The sequence below is a fragment of the Erpetoichthys calabaricus genome, chromosome 3, assembly GCF_900747795.2.
Source record: "Erpetoichthys calabaricus chromosome 3, fErpCal1.3, whole genome shotgun sequence".
In the NCBI taxonomy this organism is placed as follows: Eukaryota; Metazoa; Chordata; class Cladistia; order Polypteriformes; family Polypteridae; genus Erpetoichthys; species Erpetoichthys calabaricus.
In genome coordinates this window covers 205,465,236-205,491,455 of record NC_041396.2, presented here as the reverse complement: position 1 = coordinate 205,491,455, position 26,220 = coordinate 205,465,236, and the positions used below count along the sequence as shown (strand labels likewise).

At 36.7% G+C, this 26,220-nt stretch overlaps 1 protein-coding gene across 3 annotated transcripts in view; it reads right to left on the bottom strand.

Moving 5' to 3' along the window:
* Window positions 1-13,833: 13,833 nt before the first annotated feature.
* The window catches only part of serac1 (serine active site containing 1), a 49,122-nt gene continuing 36,735 nt past the window's right edge, over window positions 13,834-26,220 (bottom strand). For all 3 annotated transcript variants that reach the window (XM_028797708.2, XM_051924545.1, XM_051924544.1), the window contains 6 exons: window positions 25,034-25,175; window positions 23,930-24,030; window positions 22,137-22,234; window positions 18,776-18,958; window positions 18,537-18,680; window positions 13,834-14,756 (listed from right to left, as the gene is read on the bottom strand). In XM_028797708.2, the coding sequence (XP_028653541.1) occupies window positions 14,620-14,756; window positions 18,537-18,680; window positions 18,776-18,958; window positions 22,137-22,234; window positions 23,930-24,030; window positions 25,034-25,175 (805 nt within the window). In that variant the 3' untranslated portion in view covers window positions 13,834-14,619. The remainder of the gene's footprint in view (window positions 14,757-18,536; window positions 18,681-18,775; window positions 18,959-22,136; window positions 22,235-23,929; window positions 24,031-25,033; window positions 25,176-26,220) is intronic.

Genomic DNA, 26,220 nt, shown 5'->3' with positions numbered 1-26,220 from the left:
CCGTGAACCCCACAGGCCCAACACAGTCTCACAATAAGCACAACACAACCAAACCAAAACAAAACACACCCTTCTGGCACCACCACCCCTCCCTTGAAGCTTTGTCCTCTCCTCCCGACTCTGGCTGTTGAGTGGTGATGGCTGGCCCCTTTTATAGCCCACCCAGAAGTGTTCCTGGTGCTTGACCACCTGGTTCCAATTGCACTTCCAGGTGGGGCTGAAGACTTGTCCAGCAGGGCTCCGGAAACCATGCAGCTCCCCCTGGCGGCCACCCCCTGATCCCAACAGGGCTGTGGAGGACTCCATCTTTCATGAAGCCCTGTTGGAAACTGAGGCACTATTGTCAGCCAGGGAGGCTGCCACCAAGTGTCCCGGGGGAGGTATTGAGTAGTCCATGGTTGCTCCCCCGGAACATGTGTAGAAGGGGCGTCCCGGCCAGGCATGGAACCCGGCTGCCCACCATAGCTGTCATTATTTATAGTGGCTGGACAGTGATATAGTAGTTTTGTATGGTGAATACAATACAGTAAATGTTCAAAAAATATTAAGCATAGATTACGTGATATACATTAAATGTCCATCTACCCAACACAAACACTCAGAAAAAATTAAGCATAGACTCTATGTAATATCGTAAAGGAGCGTCCACCCAAACCCAATTCCCTGCACCGCACCAAACATCCAACCCCACCCCAAACTTCTAACTCCTCTCCATTCCGCTGGCTGGAATGAGAGGTACTTAAACACAGAGTGGTGACACACAGTCCACTCGGAGCAATGGGGTAAGTTCGCTACGGTATCAAACAATGCAATATTGCATAAGTATTGTATTCTAAAGTACTGTATACAGTAATGAGATGTACTATGTTTAGACATATGGGGCTTGTTCTAAATTATGAATGCATGTGCAGGAAGTGTGCTACTATAATGATGTAACTGTACTGAGGGACTCTTTTGCACTAAGGACAACAGTGAATTATAGGTTTTGTTTGTTGGTCACCTAATTATGCAGGGAGACAGGGTTCATTTCAAATTCTTGTTCAATTAGACTTTTTTTCATAAAATGTATTTTTTTATAGTTTAATTATAAGTGAGGTTAAACTAATGGGCCCAATATGTCCCACTGATAGCCTGGAACCCTGTCCACTGAACTCCCAGGACAGGCTAATAATAGGCCCTAATGCAATGGTGCTGAACATCCATGGCCCCCTATTGTACCACAAGAACAAGTGTGGCCCCCCTCTTGTGCTTTTGCTGCTATCTTGACAAAGGTGTTTGTTTTTGAACTTACATTTATGAACAAAGCATATTTGCAACTATGTTATTGCACTGTATTTTTGTAAAGAATAATATGAAATTAAGAAGCTATTTCTTGTTGTATTTTTATCTCTCTATTATGAAAGAAAATCTTGAGTCAAGACTAATTCAAAGAGATTTTTTCCAAGTCCCACCCTCCTCTCAACCATTTTCAATCACACCCACGGTCCTCTCACCTCTCAGCCGTGTGAATGCTTTTGTCAGACACAGTTCCTGCGCTCTTAGCTCTTATAAATTTTGACGTTTTCCTCACTTTAAGTTCCCAATAAAAGAAGACGTATTATGTCCAAGTCTTATTGAAGAAGGGTTATCAACAGAAGAAATGAGTACACGGGCAATCCTAGCACCGAGAAATGATGAAGTCAAACAAATTAACGTGAAAATTGTCGATCTGATGTCTGAGTGATGGTCTATGCAATAGGAGAAAAGTAGTTGTATTCAGAATTGGTCAAACAATTCTGACATGTAAAATTTTAACAGGCAACAAAAAAGGTAATGTAGTACATCTTCTGCGGATAACAAAGGAGATCTTGATATGCCATTCGTATTAAAACATTTACAGTTTCCCGTTAGAATAGCTTTTGCTAAGACAATTAACAAATCACAGGGACAAACATTCAAAAAAGTCAGTTTATATATTAGAGAGAAAGAAATTATATTTACTCACGGGCAGTTATATGTTGCGTTGTCACGATGTAAATCCAAACACGAAATCAAAATTCAATGCAATACTGATGAAAAGTTAATTCCAAAAATTGTTTTTACTGAAGTTTTACAGTAAAAGTGTAAGTTGAAAAAGTATTTGCTTGTTAATTTCAAAGCCATACAGAATGAAAATGTATAACGCAACAAGTAACTCTACCACAACATGAAACATAATTTTCTTTCAATTTATTATGTTTTACTATTTTTTACTGTGGTTAATTACTCGCTGTAATGTAAAATAGATAGTTCTATTATGCATATATAACAATTCCCAAGAAATTAACAACCTATTTAAATTATACATCCATTTCCCCATACGCAAGCGACAGATCCATGAAGTGGCTAGCGCATAGCGCCCGCCCAGGAGATAGCGAGCGAACCAAGCAGTGGGCGGAGCCCCCTAGTTTAATAAAAGTTATTTTTACTAGTAGGTTGATTTCTTAATCTTAACATAAAATGAGTTGGCATTTTGTTAGGAATAAAGATTAACCAGTAATTACGAAAACACAAAATTTTACAATGCAAATATTTTGACAACAAAAGTTGCTTACTTGGCTTAAATATTTCTTCTGAAATTATACCCAAAATGATTATTTATTCCTGAAAATAAAAAATCAAAAGTCATTTTTACAATACAGAATTAATCATTACAAACTTTTTTTTTCATAACTTAATTACAGAAGCTACTTTGTTAATGATCTGGATTCACCAATGGAGCATTATCATCAGCAGAAGCCACATTTAAAATGAGTGGAAATGCAAATGCTTTTTCTCTCCACATACAACAATCAAGTCAGCAGAAATGACAAAAACATTGTGTAGGTCGATATCAGCAATCAGATAAGTTGTGGTCCAGCCATGACACGTCTGCAGCTTTAAAAATTGAGTGGAGTGTTGGCAGCAGCTTGTATAAAGGCAACCTATCATATCCTTTATGAGAGTATTATATCTTTAGCATCATGCTAAATCACTGAATTTCTTAATGGCAGTGTGGTGTGTGACCTTCTTTTCACTTTTTCTTGTTGGATCATTGCCAGCTACTCATTTCATTCCAACTACAGAGTAGTCGGTGCAACATGCTGTTCTGCACAGATTATCTCGAGTGGACACTGGAGATGCATTTTAATGGCAGGTGTAAATGTATATCAGCTTAACTACAGTATATATATATGTATTGGATAAATGATGAAGCAATCTGATTTAAAAACACAAGTTTGACACCCCTGCTGTAGCTTGATTTTTAGTGATTTGAGTATTTTGCTGCAATGTTGTAATTATTTTCAGTCATCTTCTGGTCCCCCTAGAAGTTTACTAAGGCCACATGGTTGAGGACTCCTACCCTAATGGATTTAGGTACAGTATAGAAAGGATGGGTAGACAGTAGTTTTTTGTATTTCTAAAATAATCAGAATAAATGTTCTTCCATTTAATTTTTAATTTCTTGCTTTTTCTGTTACACAATAGCTCTAAAACATGTCTTCTGTAACAATTGGGAAGTCTAGAACCAACCCCGGATGGGATTACCAATTCATTGCAGTTTACATTCATATAATGTTTACAGCAGGGAGCAGGGAGCATTAGCCCCATGGATGAATCGGGTTCAGTGCTGGGTATTGCACTATAGAAAAGTTTACACTTACAGTGCTGCCTGTAGGAGGAAAATGGGCATGCTGGCAGAGATGGAAGATCAGGAGGCCAGAACAATGATACATGCTGTTTGGCTGGTGGGACATCAAAACTAATTTGTATCCAGCTGGAATGTCATAAGAAACAGACTAAGGAGAATCGAGGATCGGACTTGGCTCCATCCCCCATACATTGGGCGGCAGTGATCTTCATATGGTAACCCAATCAGGACACCTGCAGGGATGCTTGGGAATTGGAGTCTAGAAGGTCAACCCTCTCAGGATCCCAAGGTGCCGATAGAGGGTGCTGTCAGGGGAGGACCTCCCTACTTTCTGTATGGCCGAGAAGTGCTTCCAGGAAGATAGAGTGTGACATTGGAAGCATCGCAGGATTCAACTTAAAAGGAACTCGCTGCCTTTTATCATTGAGTCAGATTCAGTAGGAAGTGGGCAACACTCAGTGGGTGGTAATAAGGAGGAAGAATTGTTAGTTTATTGTATAATTGTGGCTTATATTTGGAAAGGTAATTGTGGAAAGTGTTTTGGAGGAATAAATCCTTTTTAATTGTTTCTGAAAACATCTGCTATTTTACTTAGTCTTGGGTTGGCTTCTCTCTGGCACCCCCTTTTGGTCACACACCTCAGTGCCACAACAAGAACAAAATAACCACAGCAACAAAACATTATCATTAATGGCATAAATAATATACAAATATAAGTGTATACTCCACTTGTATTGCAGAATCTTTCAGCATATGGATGTGGATCACATTTGTCAGAAAACCCAAAATGAAAGTTAACAGAGGTGAGCACAACAGCTGGCTGGGGTGCACTTGGTGCTCAGGCTGTTGTCATCTCCAGAGGATGTAGGAGTGTGCAGAAGCTTAGAGTGTGAAAAGTTACAGAGAAATTGCTGGTGTTGTAATTCACATTTATATTGATATTTTTAGGGGTATTTCAGAATTTTTAAATTGAATAATTCATATATTCTGGTGTTTACTGACCCAGAGAATCTGTTTATGACATACTTTTTTCAATTGGAGAGATTATTTTAAAATGTATATTTTTTTTAATGTTATTTTCAACTCCATTTTCTTTTTCCAATGGGTGCTGCCATTTTGAGGGTTTTGTGATGCTTGTCACCATGGTAACCCATACCAGGTGTGATATTGTAATCATTAGTGTGACTACATAAACATCTCTTCTTGAAACTCTAGTTCATCCAAGATTGAATTTATTTGCAAACTATGAGCTTTCCTTTGTGAAATTCTGGGATTAGACTTTTGCTCCATACTTTTGATTTTGGTTAGCATTTTTCTGGTTTTGTTGTTTCTCTCTTTGATCTCTGGTTTTGACCTTTGCTTCAATTTTTTTTTCTTTTCTCCTGGTTTTTCCTACAAATTTTTTCTGGCTTTCATTTGAAGACAGAACAGCAGGGTTGAGCAGATTAGCATCTGTGGTGCTGTAGTGTGCCTGGGGATCTTTGGGGGAGTTAAACGTCTGGATGTGGCAACACTTTTTGTAGTATTAGGAAAATATTGTTTTGATACCATAAAACAATCAAACTAATTAATGACAAAAATGATGATTGGTTACACGGCAAATTGGATAAATGTGTATCAATAGACTATGCTGAAACAGTTGGTGGTGATCATGCGGAAGAGAAAAACCGCAATTTACAATATCCCGAAAAATATTTACAACCGTTAACAACATACGGTCTTCCTCCACATGAATTACTGTTGAAAGAAGGATGTATCCAAGAAAGGTAATGCAGTACATCTTCCGCAAATAACATTAGACAACAAAGGAGATCTTGATATGCCATTCGTATTAAAACATTAATATTTTCCCGTTAGAATAGCTTTTGCAAAGACAATAAACAAATCTCAGAGCCAACCATTCAAAAAAGTTGTTTTATTTAATAGAGAGAAAGAAACGAAATTCAATCAAGGGCAGTTATATGTTGCATTGTCACAATAAAAGTCCAAACGCAGAATCAAAATTCAATGCGATATTGACGAAAATTTAATTAAAAAAATTGTTTTTACTGAAGTTTTAGAGTAAAAGTGTAAGTATTTGCGTGTTAATTTTAAAGCCAAACAGAACGAAATAGTATTATGCAACGAATAACTTACTTTCAAATTATTACGTTTTACTCTTTTTTTAATATGGTTAATTACTCGCTGTAATGTAGAATAGTTCTATTATGCATGTGTAACAATTCCCATGAAAACAAAAATCTGTTTAAATTGTGCAACCGCATCCCAATACGGGAGCAACAGAGCCGCAAAGAGGCTAGTGCGTAGCATAGGCACGGGGGTTGGCGAGGGAAGCGAGCAAAGCCCCCTAGTATTTATAAAGCCCCCTAGTATTTATAAAGCACAAGAAGAAAATGAATGAAAGCAATGCATAATATAAAGGAAATTTGAAGTGTACAGCATGCACACAGTAAACTTAGCATACAGAAGAAAAACTGATTTTATTGAAAATCAGAAACTGAGATGAAGTTTTATGGGAAACAAGACAAAGCCAGCTGTTAAGAGTTTTACTGGGTCAGCAAGCATGTACAGTATATCTGGTACCTCCATATCAATCAGATGGCACATCCAGAATATTCTACATGCTGGCTTACTACTGCTTATTGTGCATTATTCACGTTACATCTTATATCATGCCTCAATGTGTGCATTCATGTAGAGCAAGTGAATGCATGCGTATACAATGAGGTGAATCTCAGTGTGGAAGTATTAATTTACATTAAATCAACTTGGCTGTTGCCAGCAATGAGTGCATCTCATACTAGTGGTCAGTCATTGCTCAGCAGTAATCATGCAACAATAATAAATTCTGGAAGAAGTGAAAGTTTTTTCCAAAAATGCCAGGTCAACTATTTCAGGTCCCCGTCCCCTTCCCTGGGTAACTCTTTAGAATTAGCCATTGCCTCTACATGTATGACTCTAGAATAAACAACAACTGCACATTTTCATATAAAGAATGTAGCTCATAGTGTTTCCAGGATGTCAGAAATTTACAAGAAAAGAAAAATAAATAAAACTAGGTAAGAAAAATAATGAATAAGTAACAAGAAAAACTAAAAAGAAATTGAATAAATTCCAATGATCTTATGAAATATAAATATACTAGCTGTACCCCATGACTGCACCCACATAGTAATGAAATGGGACAAACTTTAAAAATCAATAGACGTTGGCACTGTATCTGATCATGTTCAGCTCTGACGGGAAAGCATTCCTCGCATGGGGAGAAAAGCATATGGCCATGATATCTCTGGCAATCAGCAGCTACCCTCTAAAACACATGGAGCTCTGATCTCTCTCTCAAAAACGTCAAACGTTACTCCTTAACAATCCGTAGATGATAATGTCTGTTGAACAAACAGGTATTGCTAGCTAAGCAGAGGCAAGGTGCACTCCAACACGTGGCGAGACATAGACTAACTCAAACGGAGGCTGGCGAGTGAATGAGGAAGGCCCCGCCCCCCTGCTCTCGGCCCACAGCCACTCTGTTGGATATGCATAAATACATCGGTACTGCAAGCGAACTATGGTACTTAGAGCAATGGAGAAGCCGCAAAATAAACCAGAAAGTTCAAGCAAGTTATAGAAAACAATCATCTAAATCCGTTAAGTAATTCTCTCGTGAAAAGAGGACAGACATACAGACAGAACGCGCTTGAACCACAAAATTTTTAAAACCGTTTCTTACCGAGCACCTATGGGCCAAGGGTAACCTCCACTCCAAATTTCAAGTCCCAAGTCCTCATGGTTTGTGAGATTTCGTGATGAGTGAGTCAGAGGTATTTGGCTTTTATATCTTCTTCTATAATACGCTACCGTGGCTGTTCGTTTGTCTGTCCAGGATTTTAAATCACCTGTAGCTCGCAAACTGTTTCACCTAATGACTTGAAATTTGGTACACATATACTACGTGACGTCTACTATCCGCTTTTGGGGTGATCATTTTATTACTTTTTTCATTTTTATTTTATTTTATTATTGAATCAACTCTCGGCAGCTCGCAGCAGGGCGGCCGTGCGGCGCATGCGTATGGGCGCCATTCTCATTCCCCACCACCTTCGCTAATCATATTTGAGGCAGATTGAAGACTTAAGTGCCAGTTTAAGTGAAAAATTTAAGAAAACGTACTAAGTAATTGCAACACAAAAACTAACTTAATCAGTTTTAACGCAAAAAGATGCCGACAAAAGATGAGAAGCAGCAGCCGCTAGGGTGGAGAAAAGAAGAGCTGCTCAGGAAGCAGCAAGAGCATCAACTTCTGAGCAAATGAATGCTAAACGAACAGAGAAAGAGGATGAAAACTAGGAATGCTCAAGTCAAATTTATTTACTGCACATTATCGTGCAGTACGCCGTTACTGGTATATAGATAATTAGTAGAAGAGTAGCATCCTTATATACAATATCATATTGTAAGTCACAACAGATGAGTAAAGTGATAAGGTCAGTTGGCCGGGAGGGAAAAAAAAAAACACAAAAAAAAAAAATCCCGTTAAGGTGGAGAAAAATCTGCAGGGGTTCCAATGCCAAAAGACTGCCCAGCCGCCTCTGGGTATTCTACCTAATTTAAATGTTCTTAAGTCATTCCTCCTAGTTTCCAGGCTTTGTCCCAGAGGATTTGATGAAGTGAGTTTCGTGGTTAGCCAGGGCCTCAGTCAGAACAGGAATGCAGAGAAAAGCAGAGATTAGTAAAGATTGAATATTGAAGAATATGATAATTCTGTTCCTATAGAAAACCAGCCTATTCAAATGGCAGCCTGCGAGCTACATGTGGCCCAGAAGCAACCTCTGAGTGGCCCAGGCCGTGGTCCTGCCAGAAACGCAGAGAAAAACTGCGAATACACATTTTGCGAGCCTTCAGAAATTCCTACATAAGTTCCTACAGTAGTACAGACCATGAATGCAACACTCCCTATAGCCTAGCAACATTCAACCCTCATATGAGGCGTGTTGTTGTGTGTCTAGAAGTGGAGGTAGTAGTAGTCTATGATACAGTGATGGTACACACCTCGGCCATGACAGCTGGTTGTGGCGTCGACTACATATTAAATCAGTGCTCTCAAACTCCGGTCCTGGAGGGCCAAGGTGGCTGCAGGTTTTCATTCTAATCCTTTTCTTAATTACTGACCAGTTTTTGCTGCTAATTAAATCCTTTTCGTTTCATTTTAGTTGACTTGTTTTTTTAAGATTTGTTCCTCTGAATTGCTTCATTTCTTTCCTTAAATGGCACCCAATCAGTAATGAAATGTGAAGTGCGTGAGCCAACAGAAGACCAACTAAGTCAGGGCCTCAAACTCCAATCAATTTTACTCCAATCAGTTGCTTAATTAGACACTGATTCTTGTTGTTAATTAAACCCGTTCTTTAATTCCATGGCTTGTTGCCGCTCTCATTGTGCACTAGGATACATTTCTGAAATTGTTGATTTTCTCTTTTCTAAGAGCACTGTTAAAATGTTTTGGGGACCTGAGCAGACCAGCATTCCTGAGACCTTCATCTTTGTTTATTTTCAGATATTGTATGATGGACACAGTTTGCTGGTCACATTTTGGTTAATTTTATATCTAATTATTGTTTGACTGCTAATTAAGGAAAAAGAAACACTTGAGGGGTCCGAGTCTTCAAGAGCAAGTCAATTACAATTAATTCAAAAGAAGTTAATTAGCAGCAAAAACAGGTCATTAATTAGGAAAAGGGGTAGAATGAAAACCTGCAGCCACTGCAACCCTCCAGGCCCGAAGTTTGAGACCACTGTATTAAATGATTCTATAAACAATTGTGTGCTGGGTGGTAGTTATATTCCAGTTTCATCAAGTGAGTATCAGTGTGGGTTTTTGCAAACAAATCTAAATGTTACTCAAATGAGAGCCTCATTACTGACAATCACTTTCTCCGTGGTTCTCTTCATACAATTGCCCTTCATTCACAAGCTTCGATCCTACATATCCATGGCTGTTGTGAGGATGGTGATCAGCCATTGAAACTCAAAGTGAAGAACAAATTACAAAGACTGCATTTGATGAAAAACTGCAAAAAGTTTGAAATTTTCTTTAAAACTGTTTGCTTTTTGCGGGACTACATAACTTATTATTACAATATTATGCAGTACAGTACACTTATGCAAGAGGCGTAACGGTAGCGCCACTGCCTGGCAATAAGGAGATCATGGGTTTGTGTCCCAGGTCCTCCCTGTGTGGAGTTTGCAAAGCGCTTGGAGTAGGGTGCTATATAAATGTAAAGAAATATTATTATTATACCTAACGATCTGTCAATTTCAAATTTTAAATGATCTGTTTTTTCACCAAGTAAACAAGACATGTAGCGCTAAGACTCTCGGCCTCTATATGCCTTCACAGTACCTCAGACTTGATCTAAATGCAATGTGTGCATACTGCTGCCTTTTTGTTTACAAAAAATATACTATTAATCACACAAGTGGCGATTTAAAATGAACCTCCAGTGTGCAGTACACGTTATATTAATAATGTGTGTCAGTCACTGTCATCACTTATGAGTTTGTGCACTGATAGCTTTGATAGTTCTTTTTTATTCTGTAAAATACACTTTAGGAAGTACCTTGGTCATGTATGACCAAAATATTTATTTTATTTCAAAAGGGAAACAAATGTTATTGCTAATACTGTGCACTGTTTTGTTTTTATCCAATTTGAGATGTGCCTTGGTCAGAAATGACCAAAATGTTTATTTTTTTTTAAGTCTAAAGTGGAAAAAAACATTGCTACTACCTCACATTCTGTTCAGTTATAGATTTTTATTGTTTATATATGCACTTTCAGATGTGACCAAACTTAAAAAGGAAACAATGAATAAACTTTACTTGTTTTTCAATACTGTACATTCATTTGTGCTGGTTTAAAATTTGTTATTCCCGCTGCTGAAAATGTCTGGCCCAGCTAAATTTCTTGGTTTGAGGATCTGGCCCAACAGAATTTGTAATTGAATAGCGTTGCTATAGAGTATATTGAGAGTGCAACTATAGTGACACAGAGCTATGAAAAAGCCAAATTAAAAAAGTGGGCTTTTAGCAGTTTTCTACTTGATCCACAGTATTTACCAATACAGCTGTATCTGACTAAGTGTTCCAGATTTTTGGTGCATAACTGCAAAAGTCCACCTTACCACTTCTTTTATACTTACAGTAGCTCTTGGAATAATAATAACAAGCAGGTCCCCATTAGAGGATCTAAGGTTATGATTTGGAGTGTAGGGGTATAAGCATTTCAAAATATAGGACAGAGCAAGGTTATTTAAGGCTTTAAAATTGATAATAATTCTTTATATTTATATGGCACTTTTCTCACTACTCAAAGCCCTTTGCATAGTGAGCCACTTCAGTCACCACAAATGTGTAGCATCCACCTGAATGATACGACAGCAGCCATTTTTGCACCAGTATGCTCACCACTCATCAACTGTTAGATGGTAAATGGTAAGAGATAGATAGCCAGTTAGAGACTGGGGATGGCCACAGGGTGGTTGGGCTCTCCCTTGGCGACAGACGTCTGGGAAAGGCTCAGAGTTGAGCTGCTGACATGTACTACTGTGTAAGTAGATAAAGGAACTAGAATGAGAAAATGACATTCACCTATTTGTCACTAGTGGAACAATGTGGATTTTTGTTTTTATTGGACTAACCTTTTAAGTAACTGAGTAAGTTTTAAACACTTTAACTCTGTGCTTCACAGTTGCTGCCTGGTATCACGTTCACCCACATGTAAGAACAGACTTTTAAATGCCTTTAACTGAAGCCGATTCTTGTAAAACACCAGTGGATTCTGAATCGAAGGTTTGATGATGTTCAGTTTTCAAAACAACCTAAAACCCATTCTTGATTTTAAACTGTTGTGCTGGCCACTGTCTTAGATGCATTGTGGCCTGAGTCTCTGAAGTTAAGTTCTAGTAACATCAGTGCATCTGACAGTGGGTAAAGTTGTTATGCTTTTCATGTTTATCCTGGAATAAGCCAAAGTGATGCATTCCCAAGAGTCTTACTTGGTCTTGTCCTCTGAAAAAGCTGAGACAGTTTTCTTGTGATATCAAATCCACTGTTGTTTACACATTAAACTGGTTTGTGATTTCTATTAATTCAAATGAAGATATATATATTATTTTTAGGGCTGCCAAAGTTAAAATGTTAATGCATGTGATTAATTTCAAAAGTATAACATATTATTAGACATATATAAATGAAAGACCTGTGCGTCCATGTGTGTATGGTCTATTCATGCTCAGCCACAGCCACTAGATGGCGCATGCATACACTTTTACATTTTTCCAGTCCTTACATGTACCTTTGTTCTCACTACAAAAGGTGTGTGTGTGTGTGTGTATATATATGGAGCATTCCATTCTGCTCACACTCATCCACAGTTGTGGGAGTTGGACTGAATTCTATGGAAGATATAGAAGCTTATACAAATGTGACTTACACTTGGTAAGATGGCACATGCATGCACTTTTAAATTTTTTCGGCACTTGCATGCTCTTCACTTTTCATTCAACCCAAGCAGACAAAGTCAGCTTTGTGGTACATGCATGTTGTACGTTCAAACAACAAGCTACCATACGTTTGCCTGTCCTACTCAATTTGTGCCACAGCTGCACTCGACTACACATCCGTCTTGGACAAAATACAACCTGTCCCGGCCTACTTAGCTGACACCTCTGCAAGATCACCAATATAATGAAACTTCTAGGGAGTCTTTGGTTTGTTTTTTTGTCCCAAAGACCACATGGAGCTAATTTTTCCAAAATCACGTGTCACTTGTTCCATGCCCCTTGCCATGTAGACTAGTCTCTTCGTGATGGCTGGGAAAGAGGAAGTTAATGATGATTGATACATGTTGATTATTTGTATAGTTGGTGCTGGCACATTTAAAAATCACAGAAATAAACAGAAGTCTTTGGCATATCTGTTAAGAGCAAAACATGCCGCTGTTAAAAACTAACATTTAATAATTAAAATTTAAAGCATGAACTACTACTACTGAAAAACTGACATCAGACTGCAAACCTCTCAATATAGTTGAAGATTGAGGGCAGAGAAACGTCATTCAGGTAGCGAATTCTGACAATTCTTACACATTATCTTTATGTGCAGCAATTGTGCCATGAATCGACAATTTATATAAAATCTGCAAATACAGTATTCACAGTTTGAGCAGCCAAGACATTATAAGGCAGTCACATTCATAAAAGACTACTCAAAATTACTGAGCAACCAAAACGTTGGTTAAACAAAGAATCAATGGAGACTAACTGAATGAACTTTTACAATTAAAAAACTTACCTGTTTGAGAGCCCTAATATTAATGCACTAGCACAGCAACATTTCCACTTATTAAAATGGGCTTAATGGTACAATGGTAAGTCTTATTTTGTCAAACCTGTAGCACCAAATCTCCTCTTCACAGTAAAAACTGAAACTTGCTTTTTTCCACTGTAAAAGTGTGCTTGAAATTGTTGTGCTGTGAGGTACCTGTCCCGCAAGCTGGTGACCCTCAGAAACTTGTCTTCTGATTGGGTTGTGACTTTGGGACTGCCAGATCTCTTCCTGTCAAGAGTTTCTTCCAGTTTGCAATTGCTTTTGGATTGTGTAGGACATCATACTCACTGACACTTTGTGTTTTTCTGCAGTTTTAATAATGCTCTGTCTCATTTCATTTGTTAATTGCTGTTCTCTTGTCATTGTCACTGGAATTTACAACTTTGTACAGTGTAATATTGTCCAGGTAGTACTTCAGAGGGTCTAGTAACACAGTCTGTTTCAACTCAGACAGAGGGTTTTTAAGTAATCAACAGAAGTTAGGACACCTGTGCAAAACGTTTGCTTCAATTTGCAAGGCTTATTTTACTTTATTTGCTGCAGAACATCTGAAGGCCCATTTGTAATATTCTGAAATTTCCTTTTTTCAGTTTTTGCCAACCTAAACTTTAAATTTAAACCTCTGTAAATCAAATTCTGCACATGGCAGTTTAGCTGCAAGGTTAAAAATAGTATTTATCATAAATTTGTAATGGAGTGGTAATAAACTATTCATGTTTGTCCAAGCAGCATAATTCCCATCTAGTCATCCTGATACATTTGCTTTATGTTTACAGTTAAAATAAACTAATGCCTTAACACATTTTTCATTTTACTTTATTTGAATAAATTAAAAATAAAGTATATGACTCAGTAAAACTATACATCTCAGTACGGCATTGATCCCATTGTGCAATTCACCAACCTGGAAAATGTTTTCTTCAATCATCATTATTATTATTTTAAATAATTTCTATAAAAACAAACTGCACGTAAAAGCATAAATTAAGAAGACTAAGGATTAAGCACATCTTGGCATAAGCAGGTAGCAGCACCAAGACGCATAACTTGCTTTAGTGCATCAGCTAAATAAATGCAAGGTCATTTTGAAAATGTAATTTTATACAAAGAATTAGGACATCATTTAATACAAGTTCTGACAAGTGATCAGAGAGAGCAGTGTATGTATGATTTTAAGATTAACAGGAAACATACGCAATCGGACTCTCCATTTGGCAGCCAGAGAAAAAGATTTAAGCAAGGACTGGGTAGGCACATTAAGGAAACAAGCTTTCCAGAATCTTTCAGGGACATCAATGGCATTTTTTCACAACTTACTCTGATTATTTTTTTTAGCCTTTTTGATAAAAAAAAGATTTGCCAAAATATTTAATCAAATCCCCATCTAAGGATAGGGTTGTTTGCTGGCACATTTAAATCAACTATATTTTTTTTCAGGTATACTATGGTTTCTTTCTAACACTGGTAACTAAAATGATGCAAACATACGATGGATAGGAAACACTATGAATTAAAAAAAAAAATGTGTAAAAACACAATATTGCACTAGAGCTTAAAATAAGAACTAAGTAATGAAGTCTGTATTTCTAATGACTGAGTTCACTTGCAAGTGCATCTCTAATAAACTGTAAACTGCGTTTATAAAGAAACGAGTCTTTATTCTGCGGTTTGCAGATGTTCAGATGGTCAACATCCACTTGAATTAAGTCTCCATATCCCAAATCTGAAATATAAAAAAGAAAATGTCAGAAAAAAGTATGTGTTTTTTGGTTTTCCAGGTTTGACCCGTACATTTAAAAACATAATACAATCAATCAATTATCAGCTTTAACTGAAAAGTGTAATACAGGATACTGCAAAGTTAGTCCTGGAGGGCCACAGTGACTGCAGGTTTTTGTTCCAACCCAATTTCTTAATGAGAATTCTTGCTGTTGCAGCACGTATTGCCCATTTTCACACTTCATTTTAGTTGTATCGCTTGTTTACACTCCCCACCCTTAATTATTTTAATTGTAAACAGCCACACTTACTGCTTTTAAATTCTCCTTATTAACAATAAGATGCAAATGACAAAAGAGTCATCTGTGTGTATATTATCTGGACTATCTGGTTTAACAAAACATTTGGAAGGAAACGTAAGAGAAAAAAGAAGAACTGAGAATTACTCATCTGCTTCAGGCTACAAATCACCTGGATGATCTGATTAGAAAGAAAAAAATCTACAAAATAATTATCTGACATGGTGGAATGAAAACACCAACAAGCCATACAATTAAATAAGATCAGTTATTGTCAAGAGCTGCTTTCTAATGAAGCAAAACCATGCAGCCACTACAGCCCTCCAGGACCAACTTTGTAGACTCCGTTGTAATGAAAGACAAAACAAATTTAATTAAATTGTGAATATATTAAAAATCATCAGCAAAGGCTACTGCAGCCTATAAATTTAAAATGGGACGGTTTATTCACAATAAGATGCATGTACTCATTTTTTTAAATATCTAAATTTTTTTAGAGATGTATTTTTGGATCTGGGAGGTTTTCCACAGAGCTCTCTTAGCAAGTTAGCCTTGCTGGGTTTATTGGAGTTAGATCCACCAAAAGAATTGGGGCAAGTCGCACTTGGTAACTGAGGCAAGTAAGCGTCAACTGTTAGTCTGGTCCATGCCAGGCTAAGGATGAAACTTAGAGGAGTGTTGTGGATTGAGAGTTCATGAAATTCCTGTTCGATGTGAAACAAAACCTCAGGGAAAGGTTCCAGGGACTTTATGCTGAACTCTCATTTAAATGAACCTTACATGTTCACTACAAAATGGTAAAGCATTATAACTTAAATAATCCATTGATAATAAACAAAATTTAACCTCCTTAATGTTCTGTTTACTCCTGTTATGTTATGCGTAACAGAAACATGTAAATATTAACACGTCAACATAAACACAGTAGTCGAGGGTCCGCTTTAGAGGTGCAGATTTTGTACGTGTCCTTTTTGAAACAGTCTCCAACAAACAGCCCAACGAGACATAAGCAGTGTGTTTCTTTGGGCAGTTTCCTTATTACATCTTTGCTGTTGCTTAAGCATGGCTAGGTAGATTTTCCGTGCCTGAACTGCAATGTGTCCTTTGTGTTACTGTAGACTACCACAGTCTAAGGCTTAGTGACTTCCACATTTCCCCTCAAACAAACATTGACAGTTGCTGGATTGTGAACAGGTCTTAGGGGGTTTGTCCTTCCAAGTGATTACAATCATTTTGCTTTTTTTTGCCACAAAGCTACTTGCACCATGGAACAGTTTCACGGGTTTGAATTCACCAGCAGTTCGGCCATACAGTCCCATAAGCATCAGTTTTACTATCCATGTTAATGTCTGATGACCATTCACAATGCCATAGCTATCACTTGATTCATTTCAGTTTGTTCTAAAATTGCCATTATAGCTTCTCGCTTTTATGCCATTGTGTTTTGCTTGAAGGCTCCACCCCACTCATGAATATTGATGACTTAAGAGTGCCAAAACACACAAATTCAAATCACACTGGGGGATCAAAGTCAAGGAGGTTAAATTATTTCATTTGTTGCCACCTATTTTTGTTATTGACAGGATTTTGTAGTATATTTAATGTTGCTGCACTCTTAATTAGACTATTGTTTAAATTAATCTAATCTTTGTTGCAAAGTGGTAAAATAGTAAAAACTACACTGTATTGAAAAATAAGAATTAATAATTAATATATCCCATTTAAATTGTTATGCCATTCTTTCCCTTTGCTATTTTCTGCTTTGTTGTCAACAAGAAACAAAAATATATCGTTAAAAAAAAGGGGTGCTCAGTAATGTTAAAGTTGTCGCAAAACAGAAGTTTACGGACTTAGAATTGGTTCAGACACTGAAGTACTGCAAAGATGTTTATAGTGATGTACAAGTAAAAATGGCACACTTTGAGATCTTCAAGGATCAGACCTAGTGTGCTCCTGTCCTTGGGTAACGTATATTAAACTGATTGAATCAATAGTTAAACTGGCTTGACTTCTTTATAATTTTGATACATACTGGGTGTTTTTTGTACTAAAAAGAAAATACAAAATGTTTTGTAATTGAGGATAAGTCAGTAAAATAGAAACACTCATTACAAAAACTGTCAAGAATAATTTTCATTCTTATGTTTGTAGTTACACTCAATACAAAATTGTGTAGTATGGTAAGTGAATCTCTGTAAAGTGCACTTATCCAAAGTCATATCATTGACACTAGATGAGGTTCTTTAGGCTTCCCAAATGTCACTGGCACAATAGACTGCGCTCATGTGCGAAATAAGAGCTGCACCATGCTAATTAAAGACAAAATATGTAAAAATACAAACCATTCAAAGCAGCAACACACAGGTCAGTCCTTTCAAAGGAGTCTCACATTCTGATGAGGGCAACCCCCTTCAGCAGGAGCAACTTTGGAGCATCGCAGGTGACAGAAGCTGCAGCTTTCTTTTTTGTTGCTAAATGTGTAATATATGCATAAACTAAATGTACTGTTCCAGTAATTGTGAAGTTATGTTCTTGTTTAATATTTTTCAATTAATGCCAAATGAGCTTCATATCACTATTGAATACTTTCTTGTTTTAACTGTTTAAAGTATGACATTCATAAACCAGTATGATTAGAATCAAACTGGGCAAATAAAATGAAACTTAAAAAAAATTGGAATCCTCCCATTAATATTTAATTATGCAATGCACAAATTCAGAACCATAATGTACTTTGACATCGGTCTGCTATGGATTGCTCACTTTCTTCATAGAGGATGCATTTCTTCTTTGTGTTATTACAGATTAACTATTATTTCTTGATAAACTGGTAAAAAGACCACCACTGTCTGTTACAGTCAAAACATTTTCAAGCTATCCTGTAATACATCATGCCTCCCACCAGTTTCATGTTTAAAATTACAGGTACTCTGTCTTATTCAAATGAGGTTTACTCAGCTAAGTTCAATTTAATAAGCATGCTTTGTGGGATATCCACCCTAGTTACAAGATTATAGGTTTGGAAGAAGACAGAGCTTATGCAAGACTGTTGGGTAAAAGGTAAGGTCCACCTCATGGGACACACACCCACACTTGTTCATAATACAGGGTAAACACAGAATGTGGAGTAGTGACTAAGGCACTGGCCTTTAAACCTCAAGGTTGCTGGTGTATTTGACACCTAAAACTCGGCACTTAACCAGTCTGTGTTCCTGTTATAAAAATACATGTACAGAATTTTACTATGCCTCTGTATTTGTCAAGTGCCTGAGGCTACTCTTTCACTTTAGCTGCTTTGTGTATTTTTACGATAGATAGATAGGATAGATAGATAGGATAGATAGGATAGATAGATAGATAGATAGAAAGAAATGGTGGGCTACTTTGCATCTATAGGTCACGTTTATACAAGATGATTCTGAAAAAGGTCCAAAGTAATAGTAAAAATTATAATTATTTTAAAGAAAGCAAAGAATATGTAATACCTGCAGACTGAACAGGCACAATATTCATTTTTATCATAGTGCCTATATTTGTTGGCAATGTTTCTGCAAAGCTTAGTATTTTTAAGTCCTTCTCCTTTGCCACAGTCAGAAAATTCTCATTTAGTTCATGAAGGGAAGGAGAGCCTGCAAGAGATACAGACACAACTCAGAAACTGTATGTACAGTATTTCAAGTAAGATACAACATTCAAGTCTGATGGTACACGGTATGGGCCTTACCCTTAATGAGCTCTTTTACTTCCACTGATGGGAAAAGTATATATTTAACATTAACTGAGTATTCCGCCATAAAGGAGCCATGGTGGGGAACGCTGTAGAATATTATTCCTCGAGTATTATTTAGCAAAGTTTGTAGCTCTGGGTCTTTTGCTGCATCTAGGAGCATCTTTTTCACAAGTAAACCTATAAATGAAATTTTCTTTTTAAAAAAGTCAGTCACTGAAGACAATTCAAAGATTCAAACATGTTGTAGGCAACCTTTTAATCTTTTATGTGCTTTCTTACAAATTACAGGCTAATAAACATACATTGCTTTCTTTGAGCTAGGGCTACAAGTAACAGGTTGATGAGCCAACATATTTTTAAGCTGGGTGGCACTTACTGGCAAACAGATAAAGCCAAAAATGATTTCAGCAAAGTAGCTAAAATGAATTGGGTGGTAAAAATGGAAACTATGTTCTCTGATGTAGAGTTAAAAGATTGAAGACAAAAATCATAGCACTTTTCATAAATGAATTCAGTTACAGTTTTGACAGCAAACTGATAAACGAGGTGAACTGTTGTTATGTCCTTCATAAAATGTACGTTGTAGGTAGTATCATACATAATTTTGGTTAATGTTAATTCCTTCTTGTTAAATAAAGGCTATATATAATGCATATACTGTACACAGTGCTTATAAAAAGTATTCACCCAAAGGTTTCACATTTTATTATTATACCACTTTGAATCACAGTATTTTTTTTGACACGGTTTAACAGAAAAGTACTCAATGTCAAAGTGAAAACAGATCTCTCCGGAGTGGTCTAAATTAATTAAAAATATAAAACACAAAAGAAAAGATACTTTTTGCATCAATATTTTTATAGGGACTGTAGCTGGTAGACTAGATACTGTAGGTCACACCAGGTAGAGTTTTTATTGATTTACATTAACTAAAATAAAATACAGAATATTAATTAAATACTTCAGCAATATTTGATTGCGCTTTGACTTGTACATGACTTCTAATCATGCATCCTGTAGTATCTTGTGTAAGGCAATGCGAAACTATAGGGTTCTGGTGCTAATCCCACATAGGCCATTTGGTACCTGTATTTGCACATCAAGAATTGGATTCATTGAGTCAAGCGGATTTCAAGTGGCCACAGGACGCCAGTAAAGGTGCATCTAGTCTCAAGCCTTGTTTCTCAATTTCATGAATATGAGATTAACATGCCGATAGTCATGGAAGTCAGCCCTTGATAAAATACACCTTTTCTTAATTTGCACAAGACGTGGTCTAACTAAATTCAGCACGTTGAAGTCTTTCTGAACCACTCTGCATCTGCCTAGGCTAAAAATGTAACTGGAAGTGATGTTGTCAGGCACTACTTTCACTGATCCAAAATGTTTTGGGAACATACTCTGCTCCATTACTGGAATGAATTAGATACTCAGGGGATTAACCCCTTCACCGCCCTCTGCCGGATATATCCGGCACCGCTGTTTTAATGCTAACGCCATACTGCCGGAATTATCCGGCACATTTGCCTGTGGTTATATGAATGCCTGGCAAGTAGTATAACTACTACTTGGCGTGGGTATTATTACTACGTTGTATTTCGACAAGTCTGTGGTTGTTTTGGCCGGTCATGTGACGTGATTCGCATGTAACAGCTGTGAATATGGCGAAACGTAAACTGACTTCAAGTGAGGCTTTGCAGGCGATTTTGGACAGTTCTGATCATGATTGTAGCAGTTCTGAAGAAGATTTTAGTGACAGTGATGAGCAGCAACGTGCGCTGCATGATATTGTGAATGAAGACGCATCGGATGACGGCGCTGAGTGGGTGTATCCCCAGCATCTCAGCTGGGCTGCTGCCCGTGGTGAACTACCTTTTCTGCATTCGTTTCAGGGAACGTGTGGCTTTATTGTTGATGTAAACAATTACACTGCTGAGCAGTTTTATGAGCTGTTTGTGTCACCTGATTTGATCAGACATTTTGTTCATCAGACAAATCTGTATGCAGCACAGTTTATTGAGAAAAATCCCAATTTACCTCCACATTCCCGTGTTCGTGCTTGGTTTGACACTGATGAAAACGAAATGAAAAAATTCATTGGGATTTTGATGTTGATGGGAATAATCAGAAAACCAGATATTGAGATGTACTGGTCTACAGATCCTATGTATGCAACACCTATTTTTGCAGCTGTCATGACACGTAACCGATTCTCTTTGCTGCTGAAATTCTTTCATTTGAATGACAACAGAAACGAGCCAGATAAGAAAGATCCAAACCGCAACCACTTGTTCAAGCTACGTCCTTTGATTGATCATTTATTTGAAGCATTTCAGTTGCCCTACATGCCAGGACCGTCAGTTGCAGTTGATGAAAGTTTATTGTCGTGGAAGGGCCGCTTACAGTTTCGACAGTTTTTACCATTGAAAAGGGCACGGTTTGGTATCAAGATGTTTTGCTTAGCTGAGAATTCAGGTTACATTTATAGATTTCGTGTATACACTGGCAACTTGCACAACATTTAGTGGTCAATACTGCTTGAATAAATGTAAAAAATGTAAAAAAAATGTAAAAAAGTAAAAAAACAAAAATTGTTCAGATTTCGCCTGGCTTGGGGAATATTTAGGGAGTTGGCGGTTAAAGGGTTAAAGTAATCCCTAATGATCTGAGTGTTATGCCACCCGTTGTGTTAAAAGACAAAGCTTTTGACTCACCAGTCATTCTACATCTCTATTCTCACCTAAGGTTGAGAGCACTAGACTACTGTTACAGGTTCACCATGCATTAGGGAATAACTTAATACGCGAAATGGTGTTATATCGCACAGTTGGCCTGAGGCATTCTCTGTTTGGATATAGAGACTGGATCTGGCAATATGAATGTCTAGTCTGATCTGCCCAGCCCTTAACCAATGTGATCCATACTAGGAAAAGCAAACAGAAAGTGACTTGGGAAATAACAGAAGCAAACCACTAAAATATCAGAGCCCTCTTTATCTTTCAAAATGTTTGTAATATATAAATTTACACATGATACGTAATATCAAAATCTCAAAACACTTTGCACATGAAGTACTTTGTTTACGTCTTTTGACAACTGTAGCCTGATCAGGGATTTGCTTGGTGGCTGCACAGTAACTCAGATGTTGGAATACGATATATCAATAGATCACAATCTCTAAACAGCTATTCATACTCCTTTAACTACGCTAAGACAAAAACATGGATATGAACATGTGCTTAGCTAACAAAAATATTTACATTTCAAATACAGGTTTCAATAACTGTGTATTTTTCTTTCAATAAGTCTATAAACCTTTTAATGGTTTAAAAAAATGTATAAACATTTTTTTTACCTCCCATACTATGTGCCACCCATACTAATGGTTTATCTCCAACACCTGCTGCCTTTAACTTTTTGAGCAACTCTTGACTCCTATAAGCCAATGACTTCCTGAAATACAAAATAAATACCAAGCACCTCAAATTAAAGGATTGATAGGTTCCCTTTTTAAAAAGTATTTAAATGCTGAATATACTTCATACATGTACTTCATACATCTATTTTAATAAAAAAATAAATACGATAAATAATAAACAAAATAAAACCTTTCTAGAGTCAGGTTGCATTTAATAATCCGAGAAAGATACAAAGTAGTAGTATACTCTTCTTCTCTTATGCAGAATATTCAGGGAATTAGGATAAAAGACTTAAACATAAACATTAAACCACTTCTCATGTTTAGATTTGCACAGATTGTCATGCTAACTGTACAGAAATACAATTATATGCAAGTTAGAATCTGCACTATAATGCAATCACTTCTTTTGGACCTCATCACGTACTCCCCCTTCACATTTTGCCTTTATGTAGTTACATTTTACATGTCTACAATCCAGCCATGTACCCATGTCTGAATTTTACAATGAATTCTTAAAATCATAAAAACTACTGTAATAACATACACTGTGTGAAGAATGATTGGTACAGACGATGTACAAAAAGTGCTTCAAATATAAACATAACTAAAAAAAAAACAAAACTTTTTAATCTTCTTGTATTAAACTTATCCATGACTAAGAATGTAATAGCCCTGTCACTTTTTGTAGAAAGATAAAATAAGAAACAAAAGTTAAGTTCAAACTTATTGTCATGTGTACAAAGTACAAAACATTCTTACTTGTATGGCTCCTCAGAGTTGTACAGCCATTCAAAATCAACAAAAAGTAAAAGCAACAACTTCTTTTCTTTTGAAAACATTTAAACTAAGCATATAAGTAGTATGAAAGTGCAGTGTGTGCAATGCTGTTTATAAGACTCAAGCTACAATTCTTGTAAACTCAACTTTAAAAAAACAACAAAAAACAATCAAGGGGCTTTATGCTCAGTCTATATAATACACTAGTGAAATCGTATCTGGAGTATTGTGTGCAAATCTGATCTCCACGCCACAAAAAAGACACAGCAGCACATGAAGCTGTGCAGAAAGCAACCAAGAGCATCCCAGGACATAAAGATATGTCTTGCTCTGACAGACTCAGAATTAAACGAGTAGAGGAGACTGTGTGGGGGACCTAATTCATGTCTTTAAAACTCTCAAAGGCATAGATAAAGTAGATCCAGAATTCTTTCAACAAGTCAGAGTATCGCATACTCAAGGACACCAGTGGAAATTAAGGGGATGTGCATTTAGGACTGAAGCCAGGCAGCACTTCTTTATGCAAAGAATTGCTGAAATCTGGAATAAACTATTGAGGCTTACAGCTGAAGCAGAAACTTTTACAACCTTCAAGAAGTAACTGAATGAGATATTGGGACAGTTTACCTATTAGCTAAACAAACAAGTTTGATGGACTAAATTGTCTCCTTTCATTTGTAAAATGTCTTTTATGTTCTCTCAAAGATGCGAGTAACCAAATCCAAACAGTTAGTGTCTGAGCATGAGGGAGGCACTTGCTCTGCCTAATAATACTGGACACTTACAAGCTACTTGGAATTTTTTATAGGCAATGTATCCTTTCAGTTACCAGAGATCATCATTGTTAACTTTTTTCCTGTTTAAAAGTCAGCCAATTTATTTAGTGGCAAAGTGTGGCTACTTTATTTTCATACAAAGTCATCTTTATTTATTGAAGCTTCACTGCATACCTTTGATTTTCAGCAGGACATTTAGCTCTCCAGTCGCTTAGATGAGTGTCATATTCAACAGACAAGACTCTTAAATTTGGGCAGTCTGCTGCTAGCCATGTCTAAGAAAATAAAAATAATCATGAGTATGATTCCTTATCAATACACTTGTTTTTAGAATCACTGAGTGGTCAATGAACTAAGCAAGCCCACCTAACAGAAAGATCTTCCTCTTTGTGTATATGAATATCCTGAAATAGTTGGTGTATAGACTAAGTATTGTCCCAGGTTTAATCTAATGTGCCCTATACAGTATTTATGAACTTACTAGGTGGGTCACCACATGAAATTACCTTTTCTACCTCAATTTAACAAATGCTAACTTTAAGGATCTAGCGATTGTGAATGCCAGCTCAATACAAAGATTTCAATATCATGTTTCTTAACCTATTCCAGGCCTTTCCAAGCCCTGTTCAAGGTGCATTATTCTCTAGGAAATGCCATGTTAAAGAGGAGTCTAGCAACACCAGATCAGCAAGCAAGCATTACTTTACCCATTCCAAAAGACCTATCATGTACCACAAAAACACTTTATTAAAAAGCAGTCCGCCAGGAAAGTGCAAGAAGGTATGCAATAACTAAAGATGTTACAAAACTATGAGCTAAGAAATGAATACATCAAGCTAAAAAATTATACTGCTAACTTACTTGCTCCAACGAATCAGAAAAACATCAGATCAACCTTATTCCAAAAGATTATGAAAAGCCAAGCAATGACTTAAACAAAACAAAGTAACCAATTAAGCAGAAAATGAATAAATCTGCCATAAAGAGGTGGCTGCCACAACACAAATGATTTCATGTCCTGCAAATATTTACTATAGCTCCTATTTCTTGTTGACAATGTGGTGGTAAAAATGAGTGTTAGAAATCCCGTTGTTGATAAGCGCACACACACACACACACGAGGTTAGTGTTACGTATTAGACACTCTCTAATTTTACAAACCAAAAAAAAAAAAAGTATTAACATTTTGGTTGTGCTTACAGAACTTAATTCGGTTATAATAGTATGTATCATTGCATTTGTACCAACTCTTTATGATTTCAAATGTGTGACCATTACCTTTGGCCAGCAGTCTGTGTAGTCCTCTTTCTCACCTGCAGCTTTCCCATTTTGTACTACATCTAGGTCTTGCTGTCGCCATGTCTTAAAGGCTGCTCCCAACAGACCATGTATGAAAAGGACATCAGCTTTGATTTTCTGGCTGAAAAGTGAGGGTGGGAAAACACAGCATTTAATATTTAAATGCCCATCTATCAATCATTACATCCACTTTAATCCTTTTTGATTTAGGTTGTAGGGGATGAAGCCTAAACCTATGCCTCTGGCATAAGCCAAGAATAATTTGGGATGACGTACCAGTCCACCTGGAGAGCACACTCATGAACACAGCCAGAACAGTCAATTTAGAGATGTCAAATTATTTAATCTGCACATCTTTGAAATGAAATAATGACAAATGGCAAAAAACAGAGTAGGCATGTTGACACTATGACAAGATTAAAACTCTACTCATAAAGTAACTAGAAACCTTATAGTAGTTTCCTAGCACTACAATGAATTAGCATTAACATAACCAGTGCATCACCTTGCTGCCATAGTTTCATGTTTCCAAACCTGATGACTTTCTAATGCAATTCTATTTATTAATAAGAATAAATGTACAACTATATATTGTCTAGGAAACATTTTTATCAAACAAAATGGTTATGTTTATGGTCCAGTATTCTTTGTCACTTTAAATATTACTGTACTGTATAACCATGGTTTATGTCAACACAGCATCATTAGGAAAGATTTTTTAAATCATTATTCATTAACTTGAAGTGACTCAAGTTTATTTGTATTAGGCCTTACCTATTTAGGGAGAAATTAAATGAAAAACCACAATAAAAAATCTGAATTAGCATAAACGGTCTTAATTAAGGGTGTTCATAAGAAATGTAATTCACTTGATGAGGCAAACTACATAATAAAAACAATTGTGTCATTTATTTGGAATATTAAAATCTTCAATTTAAAATCTAAATATTCTCAACTGTTATAGAAACTAGGGGGCTTTGCCGCCTGCTCGCTTTGCTCGCCAACCTCCGTGCCTGCGCCAAGCGCTAGCATCTTTGCAGTTCTGTCGCTTACATATGGGGAAGCGGATATACAATTTAAACAGATTTTTATTTTCATGGGAATTGTTACATATATTATAATAGAACTATTTTACATTATAGCGAGTAATTAACCATATTAAAAAA